Raw genomic sequence first — 17,820 nt, 5'->3', positions numbered from 1 at the left:
TATAAAAGAGACCTAAGGGGCAACTTTTTCACGCAGATGGTGGTAAGTGTATGGAATGAGCTGCCAGAGGATGTGGTGGTGGCTGGTACAATTGCAACATTTAAGAGGCATTTGGATGGGTATATGAATAGGAAGGGTTTGGAGGGATATGGGCCGGGTGCTGCCAGGTGGGACTAGATTGGGTTGGGATATCTGGTCTGCATGGACAGGTTAGACCGCAGGGTCTGTTTCCATGCTGTACATCTCTATGACTCTATGAAATGAAGAGAAATTTGAAATTTTACAGAGGTGAAAATGGGTGGTCTTAGTGGTGGTGCAAGATGGTCTAATGAATTCTATGAAAGCTTGGCATAAATTCTCTACTGCTCTTTATTTGCAGCAGCAGCGGGAGTGGTGAGAGAGAGGACCAGGGGGCTGTCGGGAAGATAAATTTCCCTCTTAAAAGAACTTTCCTCGAGTGTCAGCGACCTTCATATGCAGCAGCGGTGGGAGCAGTGAGATCGAGGTGCTGACTGGGAGTGGTCAAATTGCGCTCTGGGACGGGGAGGGAACCGATATATTTTGGTAGCGGCTGAACCAAAGACATTACATGTGTAGTTTCTCTCATCTGCCCTCCTCCTCTAACCAAACCAAAACAAAAAGAGTCTTTGATGTGTTAATAAGGTAAGGGTTTTTATTTCTTTTATTATCGTGTGATTATTAAAAACTTTTCGTTTCCTTCCTTTTTCATTTATCTAAGCTAAGACTAAGTTACGTTTAAGATTAAAAATGGCAGGAGATCTCAGGCTCGCGTTATGCTCCTCTTGCTCAATGTGGGAACTCAAGGACGTGGCTGATGTCCCTGACTCCTTTACATGCAGGATGTGTGCCCAGCTGCAACTCTTGTTAGACTGCATGACAGCTCTGGAGCTGCGGGTGGACTCACTTTGGAGCATACGCAATGATGAGGAGGTTGTGGATGGCACATTTCGTGAATTGCTCACACTGTAGATTAGGATTGTAGACAGAGAATGGGAATAGATGATCAAAAGGCAGAGAAAGAGCAGGAAGACAGTGCAGATATTCCCTGCGGTCACCTCCCTGCAAAACAGGTATACCATTTTGAATACTATTGGGTGAAATGGCTTTCCAGGGGAAAACCAGTAGCCAGTTTCATGGCACAGTGGCCGGCTCTGCTGTAGAGAAGGAAAAAGAGTGGAAGGGCTACAGTCATAGAGGATTCAATTGTAAGGGGAGTAGATAGGCAGTTCAGTGGTTGAAAATGTGACTCCTGAATGGTATGTTGCCTCCCAAGTACACTGATCGGATGCAGAACATTCTGAAGGGGGAGGGTGAACAGCCAGTTGTCGTGGTGCATATGGGCACCAATAATATAGGTTAAAAAATGGGATGAGATCCTACAAGCAGAATGTAGGGAGTTAGGAGCTAAATTGCAAAGTAGGACCTCAGAGGTGGTAACCTTAGGATTGCTACCAGAGCCACGTGCGAGTCAGAGTACAAATGAAAGAATAGGCAGGATGAATGCGTGGCTTGAGGGATGATGCTGGAGAGAGGGGTTCAGATTTTTGGGACATTGAGACCAGTTTGGGGGGGTGGGGGAGAGGAGGTGGGACTATAACAAATTGGATGGTACAACTGGGCCGGACTGGAACCGATGACCTTGGGGGTGCTTTTGCTAACGCTGTTAGGGAGGATTTAACCTAATGTGGCAGGGGGATGGGAACCAAATGAGGTGGTTAGTGGACAGTAAGGAGGTAGCAACTAAAGCCTGTAATAATGAAGTCAGCGTGACGAAGGGTAAGAGAAGGACAAAGTGAGGACTGCAGATGCTGGAGATCAGAGCTGAAAATGTGTTGCTGGAAAAGCGCAGCAGGTCAGGCAGCATCCTGACCTGAAGAAGGGCTCATGCCCGAAACGTCGATTCTCCTGCTCCTTGGATGCTGCCTGACCTGCTGCGCTTTTCCAGCAACACATTTTCAGCTAAGAGTAGGCAGAAAGCAGACAATAAATACAAAGGAACTGGTGGTCTGAGGTGCATTTGTTTTAATGCAAGTGGTGTAGTAGGTAAGGTAGATGAACTTAGGGCTTGGATTAGTACCTGAGAGTATGATGTTATTGCTAATACTGAGACTTGGTTGAGGGGAGCGCATGATTGGCATAAAGTTAAAAATCACAACACCAGGTTATAGTCCAACAGGTTTATTTGGAAGCATTAGCTTTCAGAGCGCTGCTCCTTCATCAGGTGATTGTGGAGAATAAGCTTGTAAAACATAGAATTTGTAGCACAAGTTTACAGTGTGATGTAACTGAAATTATGTAACTGAAAAAGACCCGGATTGTTTGTTAAGTTTCTAATCTTTTAGAATGACCATGTTGGTTTCAGTTCTTTCATATGTAAATCACAAAACCTTTTTTAAAAGTTATATTCTCAAGTGCACATTAACAACTGGGTTAAAAATCACACAACACCAGGTTATAGTCCAACAGGTTTAATTGGAAGCACACTAGCTTTCGGAGCGACGCTCCTTCATCAGGTGATTAACAACTGGTGTCATGTTGGCCCAGGTAAGGTATTTAAGGTGTTAACTCCTTGTGAGGCTGTCTGTGCCACAATGGTCAAACTGATTCTAATCTAAAAAAATGGCTTTGTGTATCTTTGGAAGGCAGTAGAAATCGCCGACACGAGAAGTACTTGGGATGAGTGGCCAGCAGAAGCTGATAGCCAAGTTTGGCACCCATGGGGATGGCCTCAACCGGGACCTTGGGTTCATGTCATACTACAGGTGACCCCCATTGCATTATATACGCACACACACACACTCAGACCCTCTCTCATACACTCACATATACACTCTCACACAAACCCTCTTGCAGACTTAAAACCCTTGACACTCACACTCACAGACATACATACATCCTCTCGCAGATACTCATAACATCACCCCCCTCCCCCCAACATATGCGCACACACACATGCACACGTACACACATACAAGTTTGTGGGGTGAATTTGTACTTATAGAATTACATTTTACTTTTGCTCAAAAACTGCATGAATCCATGTAAGATTCTGTAAATCCATTTTTTAGATTATAATCAGTCTGACCATCGTGGCACAGACAGCCTCACAAGGAGTTAACACCTTCAATACCTTAACTGGGCCGACATCACACCAATTGTTAAAGTAACTTTTTAGAAAGGTTTTGCGATTTACATATGAAAGACCTGAAATCAACATGGTTGTTCTAAAAGATGAAAGACTTAACAAACAATCCAGGTCTTTTTCAATATATAATTTCAGTTACATCACACTGTAAACTTTGTAAGACACAGAATTTATAGCAATCTTATTCTCCACAATTGCCTGATGAAGAAGCACTGCTCCAAAAGTTAATGCTTCCAAATCAACCTGTTGGACCATATTGTGCGATTTTTAACTTTGTAAACCCCAGTCCAACACTGGCGTCTCCAAATCATGATTAGCATAAATTTCCCAGGATAGCGATGCTTCAGGTGGGACAGAAAGGGAGGTGAAAGGGGTGGAGGAGTTGCATTACTGGTCAGAGAGGATTTCACAGCTGTGCTGAAGGAGGGCACTGTGGAGGACTCGAGCAGTGAGGCAATATGGGAGCTCAGAAATAGGAAGAGTGCAGTAATAATATTGGCACTGTACTATAGGCCTCCCAACAGCAAGCATTCCCTACAGTATGGAAACAGGCCCTTCGGCCCCTACAAGTCCACACTGACCCTCCGAAGAGCAACCTACCTAGACCCATTCCCCTACCCTACATTTACCCCTGACTAATGCATCTAACACTATTGGCAATTTAGCATGGCCAATTCACCTGACCTGCACATCTTTTGGACTGTGGAAGGAAACCAGGGCACCCAGAGGAAACCCATGCAGACAAGGGAAGAATGTGCAAACTCCACACAGATAACAGCCCGAGATGGGAATCGAACCGGGTTCCTGGCGCTGTGAGGCAGCAGTGCTAACCACTGAGCCACCGTGCCACCCAGTAGAGGTACAAATATGTCAACAGATTATGGAAAGATGTAGGATCAACAGGATGGTGGCGATAGGACATTTTAATTTTTCCCAACATTGACTCGGATTCACTTGGTGTTAGAGGTCTAGATGGAGCAGAATTTGTAAAGAGCATCCAGGAGGGTTTTATGGAGCAGTACGTAAATAGTCCAACTCAGGAAGGGGCCGTACCGGATCTAGTGCTGGGCAATGAGACCAACCAGGTGGTTGAAGTTTCAGTACGGGATTACTTTGGGAATAGTGATCTCAATTCCGTAGGTTTTAGAATACTCATGGACAAAGACGAGAATGGTCCTAAAGGAAGAGTGCTAAATTGGGGGAAGGCCAACCATACCAAAATTCAGCAGGAGCTGGGGAATGTAGATTGGGAGCAGTTGTTTGAAGGTAAATCCGCATTTGATATATGGGAGGCTTTTAAAGAAAGGTTGATTAGAGTGCAGGAGAGACATGTTCCTGTGAAAATGAGGGATAGAAATAGTAAGATTAGGAAATCATGGATGACAAGTGAAATTGGAGCAGCGCTCTAAAGCTAGTGTGCTTCCAATTAAACCTGTGGACTCTTACCTGGTGTTGTGTGATTTTTAACTGTGCACCCCAGTCCAACACCAGCATCTCCAAATCAGGAAAAAGGAAGCATACATAAAGTCTAGGCAACTGAAGACAGGTGGAGCTTTGGAAGAATATTGGGAATGTAGGACCAGTCTGAAACAAGGAATTATGAGGGCTAAAAGGGTCATGAAATATCTTTAGCAAACAAAGTTAAGGAAAATCCCAAAGCCTTTTATTCATATATAAGGAGCAAGAGGGTTGGCCCACTCAAGGAAAAGGGAGGAAAGTTTTGCGTGGAGTCAGAGAAAATGGGTGAGATTCTTAATGAGTACTTTGCATCGATATTCACCGAGGAGAGGGACATGATGAATGTTGAGGTTAGGGATAGATGTTTGATTACTCTAGGTCAAGTCTTCTTAAGGGGGGGAGGAAGTCTTAGGTATTCTAAAAGGCATTAAGGTGGACAAGTCCCCAAGTCCAGACGGGATCTATCCCAGGTAACTGAGGGAAATGAGAGAGGAAATAGCTGGGGCTTTCACAGATATCTTTGCAGCATCCTTTAACATTGGTGAGGTCCCAGAGAATTGGAGAATTGTTAATGTTGTCCCTTGTTTAAGAAGGGTAGCAGGGATAATCCAGTTAATTGCAGACTAGTGAGCCTGACATCAGTGGTAGGGAAACTGCTGGAGAAGATACTGAAGGATCGGAGCTATTCCCATTTGGAAGAAAATGGGCTAATCAGTGATAAGTAACATGGTTTTGTGCAGGGAAGGTCATGTCTTACCAACCTAATGGAATTCTTTGAGGAAGTGACAAAGTTGGTTGATGAGGGAAGGGCTATAGATGTCATATACATGGACTTCAGTAAGGTGTTTGATACTGGCTGGGCAACAGGAGTCACAGAGTAGGAATGAAAGTGAGTTTTTCAAAATGGAGAACTCTGACCAGTGGTATTCCACAGGGATCCATGCTGGGACCACTGTTGTTTGTGATATACATAAATGATCCGGAGGAAGGTATAGGTGGTCTGATTAGCAATTTTGCAGATTACACTAAGATTGGTGGAGTAGCAGTTAGTGAAGGGGAATGTCAGCGAATACAGAATGTAGATAGATTGAAGAGTTAGGTGGAGAATTGGCAGATGAAATTCAATCTGGGCAAAGGGGAAGTGATGCATTTTGGGAGATCCAATTCAAGAGCAAACAATACAATAAATGGAAAAGTTCTGGGAAAAATTCATGTACAGAGAGATCTGGGTGTTCAGGTCCATTGTACCCTGAAGGTGGCAACGCAGGTCAATAGAGTGGTCAAGAAGGCATACAGCATGCTTTCCTTCATCGGACAGGGTATTGAGTACAAGAGTTGGCAGGTCATATTACAGTTGTATAGGACTTTGGTTCGGCCACATTTTGAATACTGCATACAGTTCTGGTCACCACATTACCAAAAGAATGTGATGCTTTGGAGAGGGTGCAGAGGAGGTTCACCAGGATGTTGCCTGGTATGGAGGACACTAGCTGTGAAGAGAGGTTGAGTAGATTAGGATTTTTTTCATGAGAAAGACGGAGGTTGAGGGGGAACCTGATTGAGGTCTACAAATCATGAGAGGTATAGACAGTGTGGATAGCGAGAAGCTTTTTCTCAGAGTGGGAGTCTCAATTACTCGGGATCATGAGTCCAAAATCGAAAGGGGAAAAGTTTAAGGGAGATAAGCATGGAAAGTTCTTTACGCAGTGGGTGGTGGGTGTCTGGAATGCGTTGCCAGTGGAGGTGGCAGAGGCAGGCACGATAGCGTCATTTAAGATACATGAATGGGCAGGGAGCAGAGCGATACAGATCCTTAGAAAATAGGCGACAAGTTTAGATAGAGGATCTGGATCGGCGCAGGCATGGAGGGCTGAAGGGCCAGTTCCTGTGCTGTAATTTTCTGTTCTTTGCTCGATTCAATTTTCCCAGTAATAACACACCAAATGTTTGTTTGATTTTTCTTTAAAATGTCTTTATTCATGTCTAGTGCTAGTTTAACAACTTGTATTTATACCCTGAAAACCCTCTTTTATTGTACCTTAATTGAACATCTACATTGTCAAGAATATTTTGTACTTAGGTTTTCCAAAACAACAGTGTGAAAAATAAAATGTGCTAAATGCAAATCATTTTCCTATTTAAAAATACACAATGAAATGCTTTACATTCCTGACCTATAATTTTCTGCCCATTCCTGACCAAGAGTGCAAGGGTAGCGGAGTGGCAAGTGGGAGGAAACAAAGGGCATGAGAAAGGCAGTGGGCAGGAGGAAGTGAAGCTTGGTGGAGATAATGAGCAAAGCAGCAGAAGGTGCCTTAAAGAAATAGATTATTCATGCACAGTTATAATTCTCTTCCTCAGTCATTAATATCAGTCATAAATTATTGATTTCCTAGGATCAATCGTTGTGGCAGTCCACCAGCTACACCTTGCCAACCTGAAAAAAGCATAGTAATCCCAATCCTCGGTTTTCTGTGTTTAACCAATCCTCGATCCATGAAATTACATTACCTTCAACACCATGAGCTCCTAGCTTGTGTAATAGCTTTTTATATGATGACTTGTCAATTACCTTCTGGACAAGAATATTGGTTCCTGTTCATCAACTTTGTTCTACCAGAAATTCATCAAACATGATTTCTTTTTCACAAAACCATGTTGACACTATCTAATTGCTTTAAACTTTCCTAAATGTTTCACTATTTCTTCCTTAATAATGGACTCAGCAATATCCCAATGACAAATGTCAGGCTAATTGGCCCGTAGTTTCCTGCTTTCTGTCTCCCTCCCTTCTTGAGCAGGGTCATCACACTGGCAGTTTTGACTTTTCTGGAACCCTATGGAATCCAGTAATTCTGGAATAAATCAACCAATGCCAACATTATCTCTGGAAACACTTCATTTAAAACCTTGGGGTTCAGGTGTTATGTTGGCCTTCAATTCCATTAGTGTCAAACACTTTGTCCCTTGTGATAAAAAAACTGTTACATGAGGTCTCCTTCCATTAGTATCTTGCTTATCTGATAGTTTTGAGATGTTTATTGTATTCTCTACCATGAAGATCGATGCAAAATATTGGTTTAAATTATCCATGTTCGCTGTTATCAATTTCTCAGTCACATCCTCCAAGGGTCTCACACTCACTTCAGCTACACACTTTCTAGATACCTGTGGAAATTTTAGCTGTTTCTTTTTGCGTTTCTTGCCAATTTACTTTCAGAATCAATTTTCTCCCCCATTGATAAGTTTTAAATTATTTGTTGCTGTTTCCTAAAAAAAATTCCAACTATCTAGTTACTATTAGGTTATGCCAATTTGTGTGCCTTAGTTTTTGACTGGATATACTTCATGACTGCTTTTGTTAGCTATGGGTGGTTCATCCTTCTCAGAGTCCTTTTTGATCAGAATGCATTTTTGCTGAGCATTTTGAAATAGCTGCTTAAATGTTGACCATAGCTGATAGACTAAGGGGAAGTTCAGTCAATCTTCAAACCCCACTTCTAGACAACTCATTCTTCATTCCTCTGCATGTGCCCTTACTTAAAAGTTAAGGACATTAGGTTGAGACCTGGGTTGCTCTCCCTCAAACTGAATTTGAAATTCTACCATGTTGTGATTGCTATTTCTGAGAGAATCCTTTACTATGAGAGCTTTTATAAATCCTACTTCATTACACATCACTAGATTTTTAATATCCCATTCTTTGGTAGGTTGTTCAACATACTGCTCTAAAACAAAATCCCTCATGTACTCTACAAAGTTGACTTCCAAGTTACACTTGCCCATTTGATCTGTGCAAATAACATGCAGATTAATATCACTTATGACAGTCGTAGTACCCTTTTCACATGCTTCCATTATCTCCTGATTTACTCTTTGGTCTACAATGAGGCAACATGTTGGAGGCCTACAGATGACTCCCATTCATGTCTTTCCCTTGATATTCCTCGTTTCCACATCATAATCTAATACACCTACATCACCTCATACCACTGCACTGATATCTTCCTTTATTAACCCTGTTTCCTTTTCTTCCAGAATACCAAGTTTCCTGAAATTCATTACTCTGCAATTACCTCAAGACAATTATTTAGAGAAATTCCAGTCTCACATTTGACGAAAAAGACACTGAACTCACCCTCATTTTCCATGTTTCGTCTCTTTTCAGCCTCTTGTTCCACTTTCCTTTGGTATTCATTGATTTTGTGCTGCAGCATTAATTTTTCCTTTTCAAGCTGGGACACATTAACCTCTAAACCTTTTTGTGCACTGACCTACAGAAAAAGACAAAATCTCAATGGAGAAACATTTTCAGTGAACAAAAGAAAATATCAGATTGACGTTATTTAAGTTGAGAACTCTGGTTTGAGGCTGGAGTTGCTCTCCCTCCAACCTTGCTACTTCTGACAGAATCCTTCACTACATGCTCTCAGATAAATTTGTCTACATTAAAAGTACTGTATTCAAAAAATTGCTGTGATATTTTATGAATGTGATTCCTTATCAATCTAAAAGTGTAAACTTAGTTGTTTGCCAGTTTTGTGTGAAGGGTTAATGCCCTTCCTGATGAAGGGCTTTTGCCTGAAACGTCGATTTTACTGCTCCTCGGATGCTGCCTGAACTGCTATGTTTTTCCAGCACCACTCTAATCTGGACTCTGGTTTCCAGCATCTGCAGTCATTATTTTTACCCAGTTGTGTGTGACACTGGCGATACTCATGAACTTTTAAAATTTCTTTTACATTAAACAAAATGAAGATAAAACCAAAGTACGTGAATTTAATTTAAAGCGATTACAAATTTTAATACAACATATTTTGTAACTGGAATAGAAATCACTTATTGCTCACTCTGGGAAACATACCCAAAGCTCCAGCAAATATTTCTAAACCTTAGTTTTGTTATATTTTAGATACAATAGCTTTAAATAAGAATGAAATTGATCCATATTTATTGTATTAGACTGACAAATTCTGATAATTTTTCATAATTCATATACTTCATGAAAAACACATTACATTTTAAAATGTTCAATTTACTAACAGAAATATTTTAACATTTAATGAACTTGAAATATTATATTGATGGTCATCTGGGATTAGATTAGATTCACTACAGTGAGGAAACAGGCCCTTCGGCCCAACCAGTCCACACCGACCCTCCGAAGAGTAACCCACCCAGACCCATTTCCCTTTAACTAATGCACCTAGCAGTATGGGCAATTTAGCATGGGAGCAAAAAGCTTTAGTATTGCTGAAAAAAGACACACTTCCATGCAGCTTTTCATTTTACATTCATCAGGACAATTTACAAGAAACAGCAAAGTAAAGTGAAAACATTATTTATACTTATACATAGCTGAAGAGAGGAACTGACAATTAACTGATATGCTTTGTTTAAATTTTAAACTGGTCAAGGCATTTCCCTGAGAAATGAACCAGAGAATGGTTTGACATCTATTTTATTAGCTTAATACACAGGGCACTATTATTTGCAGACAGAAAGAACATGGTAATTCACTGTGTTTGTTTCAAGATTTTGGTATTTCTTGTGAATTGTTCTGATGGGTGCAAGATGAAAAGCTTTTACAAAATGTGTGTTTTTCCAATGATACCCAAATGTTATATTCCAATGTAAACATAATAACAATGCTTGTAAAGGAAGTAGGACAAATTGTAAACAAATATGAATACAAGACAAATTACCTCATCATCCAGTTCCTTTGTTATTTTTTCTAACTTTGTGTTTGCTGACCTAAAACAAAACCATTGACATTGTAATGAACAGGAAGCATAACGTGCAAATTTGCGCCCACTACATGCAAGAGCACTCTTAACCATAATGTAGTTTCAAAAATGATGTGCACCTCTGTTCATGGCATGAGTTTTGAGCTGCAAACCAAAAGCAGAGTTAAAGGAATTAGTGGGGACTCCAAAGGAATAATGAAAGGTCAGTTTGAGATAGTGCCTTACCTGTATTTTTGTTCCCACTCATCCTTCAATTTTATTTCATTATGTAATTGCTCTTCAAGTTCATAAACTGTCTTTTTTAAATTTTCAACCTTAAAAACAAGATGGATAAGGTGAAGTACCCATTAGTTAGGCTATGACTTTCAACACATCCAAGAATAAATGTCAAGCAGAAAAAGACAAAGCAAGTGATAGCATATAGCACATGACATATTTGAATTCATTGCTGTAAATAAATAGTGGCAGTTCCCAATATTGAAAAACTGTACAAACTTGCTCTAAGAGATTGCCTTTATGTATAAACAACTCATTTGACATTTGCAGATGACACCAAACTTGGTGGCATTGTGACAGCAAAGAAGGTTATCTAAGAGTACAAAGGGATTTTGATCAACTGGGCATTGGGCCGGTGAACTGCAGATGGAGTTTAATTTAAATAAATGCAAGGTGTTGCATTTTGGTAAGACAAACCAGGGCAGGAGTTACACAGTTAATGGTATGGCCCTCGGGAGTGTTGTCTAACAGACAGGAGTGTAGGTACACAGTTCCTATGTGGTGTCACAGGCTGACAGGGTGGTGAAGGTGGTGTTCAGCATGCTTATCTTTAGTCAGAGCACGGAGTAAGGAGCTGGGACATCATGTTATGGCTGTACAAGACATGAATAAGGCCACATTCGGAGTATTGGGAGAAATTGGGAACTGCAGATGCTGGAAAGTCAGTCAAAAAGTACATTGCTGGAAAAGCACAGCAGGTTAGGCTGCATACAAGAAGCAGGGCAGTCATTGTTTCAGACATAAGCTGTTCATCAGGAATGTTTCAATACTCATTAATGAAAGAAAAGGAGAGCCTGACCACTATCTCACTGTTTCACCACGAAGCAACAAGTGACATTCCTGTGCAGACAAGGCAACACTGAACAAGATCTCCTATTATGGCCCCTAATTCAAAGACTTCTGAAACGGAATTAAATTGGGTGTCTTAATAAACCAGCTTCAACTGTGTACCCATAAAGTTTTTCAGTTCTTTTTTTCCTGAATGATTGTGTTTTAAAGTCAACTCCCCCTTCAAAATATAACCCATCAAGCAGACAGTTAGGCTAATTAAAGGGCATAGAATCATACAGCAGGAATCAGACCCTTTGGCCAAACTTGTCCATGCCGACCAGGCTTCCTGAACTGAACTTGTCCCATTTGTCTGCATTTAGCCAATATCTCTCAAAACCTTTTCTATTGATATAGATTTCTGATGAAGGGCTTATGCCTGAAACGTCAACTTCCCTGCTTCTTGGATCCTGTCAGACCTGCTCTACCTTTCCAGCGCCACTCTTTTCAAATCCCACATTTGGTGTACAGCATGCAATTTGGGACACCCTGATAAAAGGAGGATGTTATTAAACTGGAAAGCATGCAAAAAAAAATTAACAAGGATGCTACGAAGACTGGAGAGTTTGAGGAGGGTATAAGTAGAGCCTGGAATGGCTGGGACTTTTTTCCCTGAAGCATAGGAGGCAAGTCCAAAACTAAATATGTAGTTTAGTATGTTTTCTTTTATTGATCAGAGTATTGAGTACAGGAGTTGAGAGGTCATGTTGCGGCTGTACAGGACATTGGTTAGGCCACTGTTGGAATATTGCATACAATTCTGGTCTCCTTCCTATTGGAAAGATGTTGTGAAACTTGAAAGGGTTCAGAAAAGATTTACAAGGATGTTGCTAGGATTGGAGGACTTGAGCTATAGGGAGAAGCTGAACAGGCTGGGGCTGTATTCCCTGGAGCGTCGGAGGCTGAGGGATGACCTTACAGAGGTTTACAAAATTATGGGGGCCATGGATAGGGTAAATAGGGTAAATTTCCCTGAGGTCAGGGAGTAGAGAACTAGAGGGCATAGGTTTAGGGTGAGAGGGGAAAAATATAAAAGAGACCTAAGGCGCAACTTTTTCACACAGAGAGCGCTACGAGTATGGAATGAGCTGGCAGAGGAAGTGGTGGAGGCTGGTACAATTGCAACATTTAAGATGCATTCGGATGGGTATATGAATAGGAAGGGTTTGGAGGGATATGGGCCAGGTGCTAGCAGGTGGGACTAGATTGGGTTGGGATATCTGGTCGGCATGGACGGGTTGGACCGAAGGGTCTGTTTCCATGCTGTACATCTCTATGACTCTACAGGGTATAAGTTTAAGGTGAGAGAGGAAAGATTCAAAAGGGACTGAAGGGGCAAATTTATCATGCAGTGGGTGGTATGTTTATGGAACGAGCTACCAGAAAAAGTGGTAGAGACAAGTACAATTACAACATTAAAAGGTATTTGGACAGGTATATGAATCGGAAAGGTTTCGAGGGATATGGGCCAAACGCAGGCAAATGGGATGGGTTCAGTTCAGGAAGCCTGGTCAGCATGGACAAGTTTGGCCAAAGGGTCTATTTCCTGCTGTATGATTCTATGACTCTTAATTAGCCTAACAACCTGCTTTATGTATTTTGAAAGTGGAATTGACTTTACAACACAATCATTCAGGAAAAAAAGAACTGTAAGACTTTGCAGGTACACACTTTAAGCTAGTTTATTAAACACCTAATTTAATTCAGTTTCAGAAGTCTTTGAATTAGGGGCCACAACAGGAGACCTTGTTCAGTGTTGCCTTGTCTGCACTGGAGTGTCACTTTGTTGCTTCGTAGTGTAACTAGAGCTTGGTGAAACAGGGAGGTGGTGGTCAGGCTCTCCCTTTCTTTCATTAATGAATATTTCTGCTTTTTAATAGAAGAGATATTAGAGAATTTGGGACATAAGGAGCAAGAGGAATCTTAAGGAACACTTAATACAGAGTACCGACAGTCAGAGACAGTGAATCTGTAAAGCAGCAGCTAAGCAGAACTGCAGGAAATTTTCAAGGCGCAGAGCTGAGGTTACATCAGAATTCAGAAGTATCACTGGGCAAGTGGAAATTGCTTATCGGCTGAGTACAGACAATGGGGATTTGTACTACTATCATTCTTGTAGTTTGCAAAGTCTTAATTTTGTGCTTTATTGTTTTTAAGGGTTATGTTCTGTTTTCACGAGGTCAAACGATGAACAACCTTAAACTAATCGATATTATTTCATCTCAAGAGACCAATAAAGGTTCATTCCAAAGGGGTAAGCTATGATAGGAGAGCTCATAACCATGATTTGCTCCTCCTGCTCTGTATGGAAACTGGGACCAGCAGGTATGCAGAAAATGTTTCCAGTTGAAGTTTAGGAAGCCTGGGTTTTGGAACTGGATTGACAGCTGGGGTCACTTTGGAGCATCAGTGAAGTTGGAATTTATCATGGATAGCATGTACAGAGAGGTGGTCACACTGCAAGTTAAGACTCCACAGGCAGAAAGGGAGTGGCTGGCCATCAGGGAGAGTAACAGGATTAGGCAGGTAATTTAGGAATTCCTGTGGCTATTCCCTTGCAAAACAGATATATAATTTTGGATACTGCTCGGGGAAATAGCCTCTCGGGGAAACAAGTAACAGCCAAGTTCATTGCACCACGGTTGGCTCTGCTGCATGGGATAGAAAATGTTGGAATGCAATTGTTAAAAGGGACTCAATTGCGAGGGGAACAGAGAGACATTTCTGGGGCTGCAAACAAGACTCCAGGATAGTATGCTTCTCCCTGGTGCTAGGGACAAGGATGTCTTAAAGAGGCTTTAGGAGAATCTAGAAAGAGGTGGTGAACTGCCAGTGGTTGTGGCATACATCGATAACAATTAAAAACAACGGAAGCTGTACTAAAAGCCAAATATAGGAAGTTCAGGAGCAAGTTTAAAAGTGGGACCTCAAAGATGTTAATCTTGGGATTACTACCAGTGCCATAGAGTGGAAATGGCAGGATAACTTAGTTGAATACGTAGCTGGGAAGATGGTGCAAGGGGGAGGGTTTCAAATTCCTGGACCATTGGGATCTCTGAGGGAGGTGGGGCCAATACAACTGGACAGGTTACACCTGGACAGGACTGAAATGGTCTCGGGCAAATATTTGCTCGTGTGGCTGGATTGGGTATTAACTAGAATTGAAGGGGGTGGGAACCCAAACAGGATGACAAGAGAAAGAGAAACAAGGAAAGGTCCGGAAATGACAAAAAGTAAAGCCTAAAGCGTTTATATCTTAATGCACAAAGCATTCAGAATAAGGTAGTTGAATTGACAACTCAAATCAATTTAAATAGCTATGATCTTTTAGCCATTATGGAAACATGGTTACAAGCAGATCAGAATTGGAAACTTAACATTCAGGGATATTTGACCTTTTGGAAAGGCAGAAGGGAAGAAAAAGTTGGTGGGGCAGTATTGTTAAGAAGGGATGAAATAAGGACAGTTACGAGAGATGACCTGGGCTCGGATGGAGTTCATATGGGTGGAGGTAACTAACACCAACAGAAAGAAGACACAGGTAGGAATAGTGGATAGACCCCCAAACAGTAGACACACTATAGAAAAGGGTAGAAATCAACAAGTTATAGGCGCATGTAAAAAGAATGGTGCAATAATTATGGGCAACTTCAATTTTCATGTTGATCGGGTCAATCAAATTAGAAAGGATAGCTGATGATGATAAAATCATAGAATGCATGAAGGACAGTGTCCTAGACCAACAAGTCATGGAGCCAATGAGGAAACAAGCTATCCTGGATGTGGCAATGAGTTAAGGAGGCAGGTTTAATAAATTACCTCAGGGTTAAAGATCCCCTCAGAAGAGTGATCATAATATGATAACATTCAATATTCAATCTGAGTGTGAGAAACTTGTGTTGGAAATAACTGTGTAACTTAAATGAAGGGAATTACAATGAAATGAGGATAGTTAGCAAAAGTGGACTGGACAGATTAGCAGTGGCAGACAGTAATCAAGCAGTGGCAGACATTTAGGAGATAATTCATAACCTCCAGTAAAGCTACGTCCCAATAAACAGGAAAATCTTAAGAAAGGGATAAACCAACCATGGCTAAGTAAGGAAATTAAAGAGAGTATTAAATTGAAAGAAAGAGCATTTAAGGAGGCTAAAGTCAGTGGTAAGCCGAACACCGGGATAAATTCTGCATGCAGCAAAGTAGGACTACAAAGATAATAAAGACAGAGAAAATAAACTAAAGGGCAAACTAGCAAGAATATAAAAACTGATAATAAGAGCTTCTTTAATTGTTTAAAAAGCAAGAGAAAGGTCAAAGCAAGCATCGGCCCCTTCGAAAATGAACCTAGAGAAATAGTGATGGGGAAACGAGGAAATGGAAGAGGAGTTAAACAAATATTTTGATGCAGTCTTTACAGAAGAAGATATTGCGAATACTCCATTAACACTAAAGAATACTGGAATGACATTAAGTGCCATCACCATCGCTAGAGAGCTAAATACAGATAGATCCTGGTCTTGATGGCTTGCATCCTCTCATCCACAAATAAGTTGCTACAGAGATAATGGACGCATTGGTTATAATTTTCCAAAACTCCTTGGATTTTGGAGAAGTACAGGAAAAGTGGAAAACTGCCAATGTAACACCTCTATTCAAAAAGGAAGGGGCTGGCAGGTGAGACTAGATTGGGTTGGGATATCTGGTCGGCATGGACAGGTTGGACCGAAGGGTCTGTTTCCATGCTGTACATCTCTATGACAATAAGGAGGTAACTGTGGGCCAATTTGCCTAACATCTGTTGTTGGAATCAATTAAAGGAGAATCTAGGACCAGAGGGCATAGTCTCAGAATGAAGGAGGGCTGATTTAAGACCGAGATGAGAAGGAATTTCTTTTTAGACGATTGTGTGGTTTTAGAACTCCTTGTCACAGATAGGTATAAGGGCAGAGAGCTTCTGCATAGTTAAGGCTGAGATAGATAGATTCCTGATCAATAAAACAACCAAGGGTTACGGGAAAAATGCAGTAAAGTGGACATGACGAATGTTGGATCATAATGATATTGAGTAGTGGAGCAGCCTTGAGGACCTTACTCCTGCTCCTATTTCTTATGGTCTTATAAAAACAGAGCCAGGAGTAGGCCACTCAGACTTTTAATTCTGGATTAGTGGTGCTGGAAGAGCACAGCAGTTCAGGCAGCATCCGAGGAGCAGTAAACTGCTGTGCTCTTCCAGCACCACTAATCCAGAATCTGGTTTCCAGCATCTGCAGTCATTGTTTTTACCCGTTCAGACTTTTAATCCCACTCTGCATTCATAGAGATCAAGGTTGAACTTAAAAGTACGACAAATTGAAAATACAGCATTTTGGCAATATTCTTGTGACAAATGCAGTAAATGATCAAGTCACCTTCTCTGAAGTGTTTATTAGATTACACAGATAAGAATTAACTAACTAGCTTGAAAAAAAACTGGTAAACCTGACAAGATATTCTCAATAATGCTGTTTATTCACTGTAATGCTGTTGAGGTGTCATGCTTCACACATTTTTATGGAGCATGTAATGTACGGAGTATTTTTATGTACACAATTTTAATTATGCACCCAACTGTTAATTTAAATAATTTGTGACTTGCAATTCTATCAGTTCATGCCACTGGCATTAAATCACAAAAATACTGTACTACAGTTTTGTAACTTTAAGGCAATTTCACAATGCAGTTTACTCACAATAGACAGAATTTGGAGATTTCAAGTGATGTAGTTAAACTCAAATTAATTTAGGTTAAAAAAAAATGGAGATCCCTTCAAGGCAAAGTAGTTTTTACAGTGACAACTGGTATAATAGTATGCATAGACTATTCTTTATGAGCTGTCTATAATTTGTGGCAAATAGTTGAGAATTGAATTATAGATTTAATATTAAATGCTCTCCACTGGAGCCGTACCTGAGGACTGGAGAGAATCAAATGTAATTCCTCTCTTCAAGGAAGGAAATAGGGAAATCCCCAGCAATTGCAGACCAGTAAGTCTCATGTCTGTCGTCTGCAAGGTGTTAGAAAGGATTCTGAGGGATAGGAATTATGACCATCTGGAAGAACATGGCTTGATTAAATGCAACGGCTTTGTGAGGGGTAGGTCATGCCTCACAAACCTTATCGAGTTCTTTGAGGATGTGACTAGAAAAGTTGATGAGGGTCGAGCTGTGGATGTGGTGTATATGGACTTCAGCAAGGCATTTGATAAGGTTCCCCATGGTAGGCTCATTCAGAAGGTCAGGAGGAATGGGATACAGGGGAACTTAGCTGTCTGGATACAGAATTGGCTGGCCAACAGAAGACAGCGA

The 17,820-nt window shown here is 41.0% G+C and overlaps 1 protein-coding gene across 1 annotated transcript in view; it reads right to left on the bottom strand.

Moving 5' to 3' along the window:
- The window catches only part of rock1 (Rho-associated, coiled-coil containing protein kinase 1), a 205,992-nt gene that overhangs the window by 84,487 nt on the left and 103,685 nt on the right, over nucleotides 1–17,820 (bottom strand). The window contains exons 12-14 of the mRNA XM_043688241.1: nucleotides 10,597–10,685; nucleotides 10,330–10,378; nucleotides 8,763–8,898 (exon numbers count right to left, since the gene is read on the bottom strand). Of these exons, the coding sequence (XP_043544176.1) occupies nucleotides 8,763–8,898; nucleotides 10,330–10,378; nucleotides 10,597–10,685 (274 nt within the window). The remainder of the gene's footprint in view (nucleotides 1–8,762; nucleotides 8,899–10,329; nucleotides 10,379–10,596; nucleotides 10,686–17,820) is intronic.

Source organism: Chiloscyllium plagiosum, chromosome 4, assembly GCF_004010195.1.
Source record: "Chiloscyllium plagiosum isolate BGI_BamShark_2017 chromosome 4, ASM401019v2, whole genome shotgun sequence".
NCBI classification, from domain to species: Eukaryota; Metazoa; Chordata; class Chondrichthyes; order Orectolobiformes; family Hemiscylliidae; genus Chiloscyllium; species Chiloscyllium plagiosum.
This window is presented reverse-complemented; position numbering and strand designations above follow the sequence as displayed.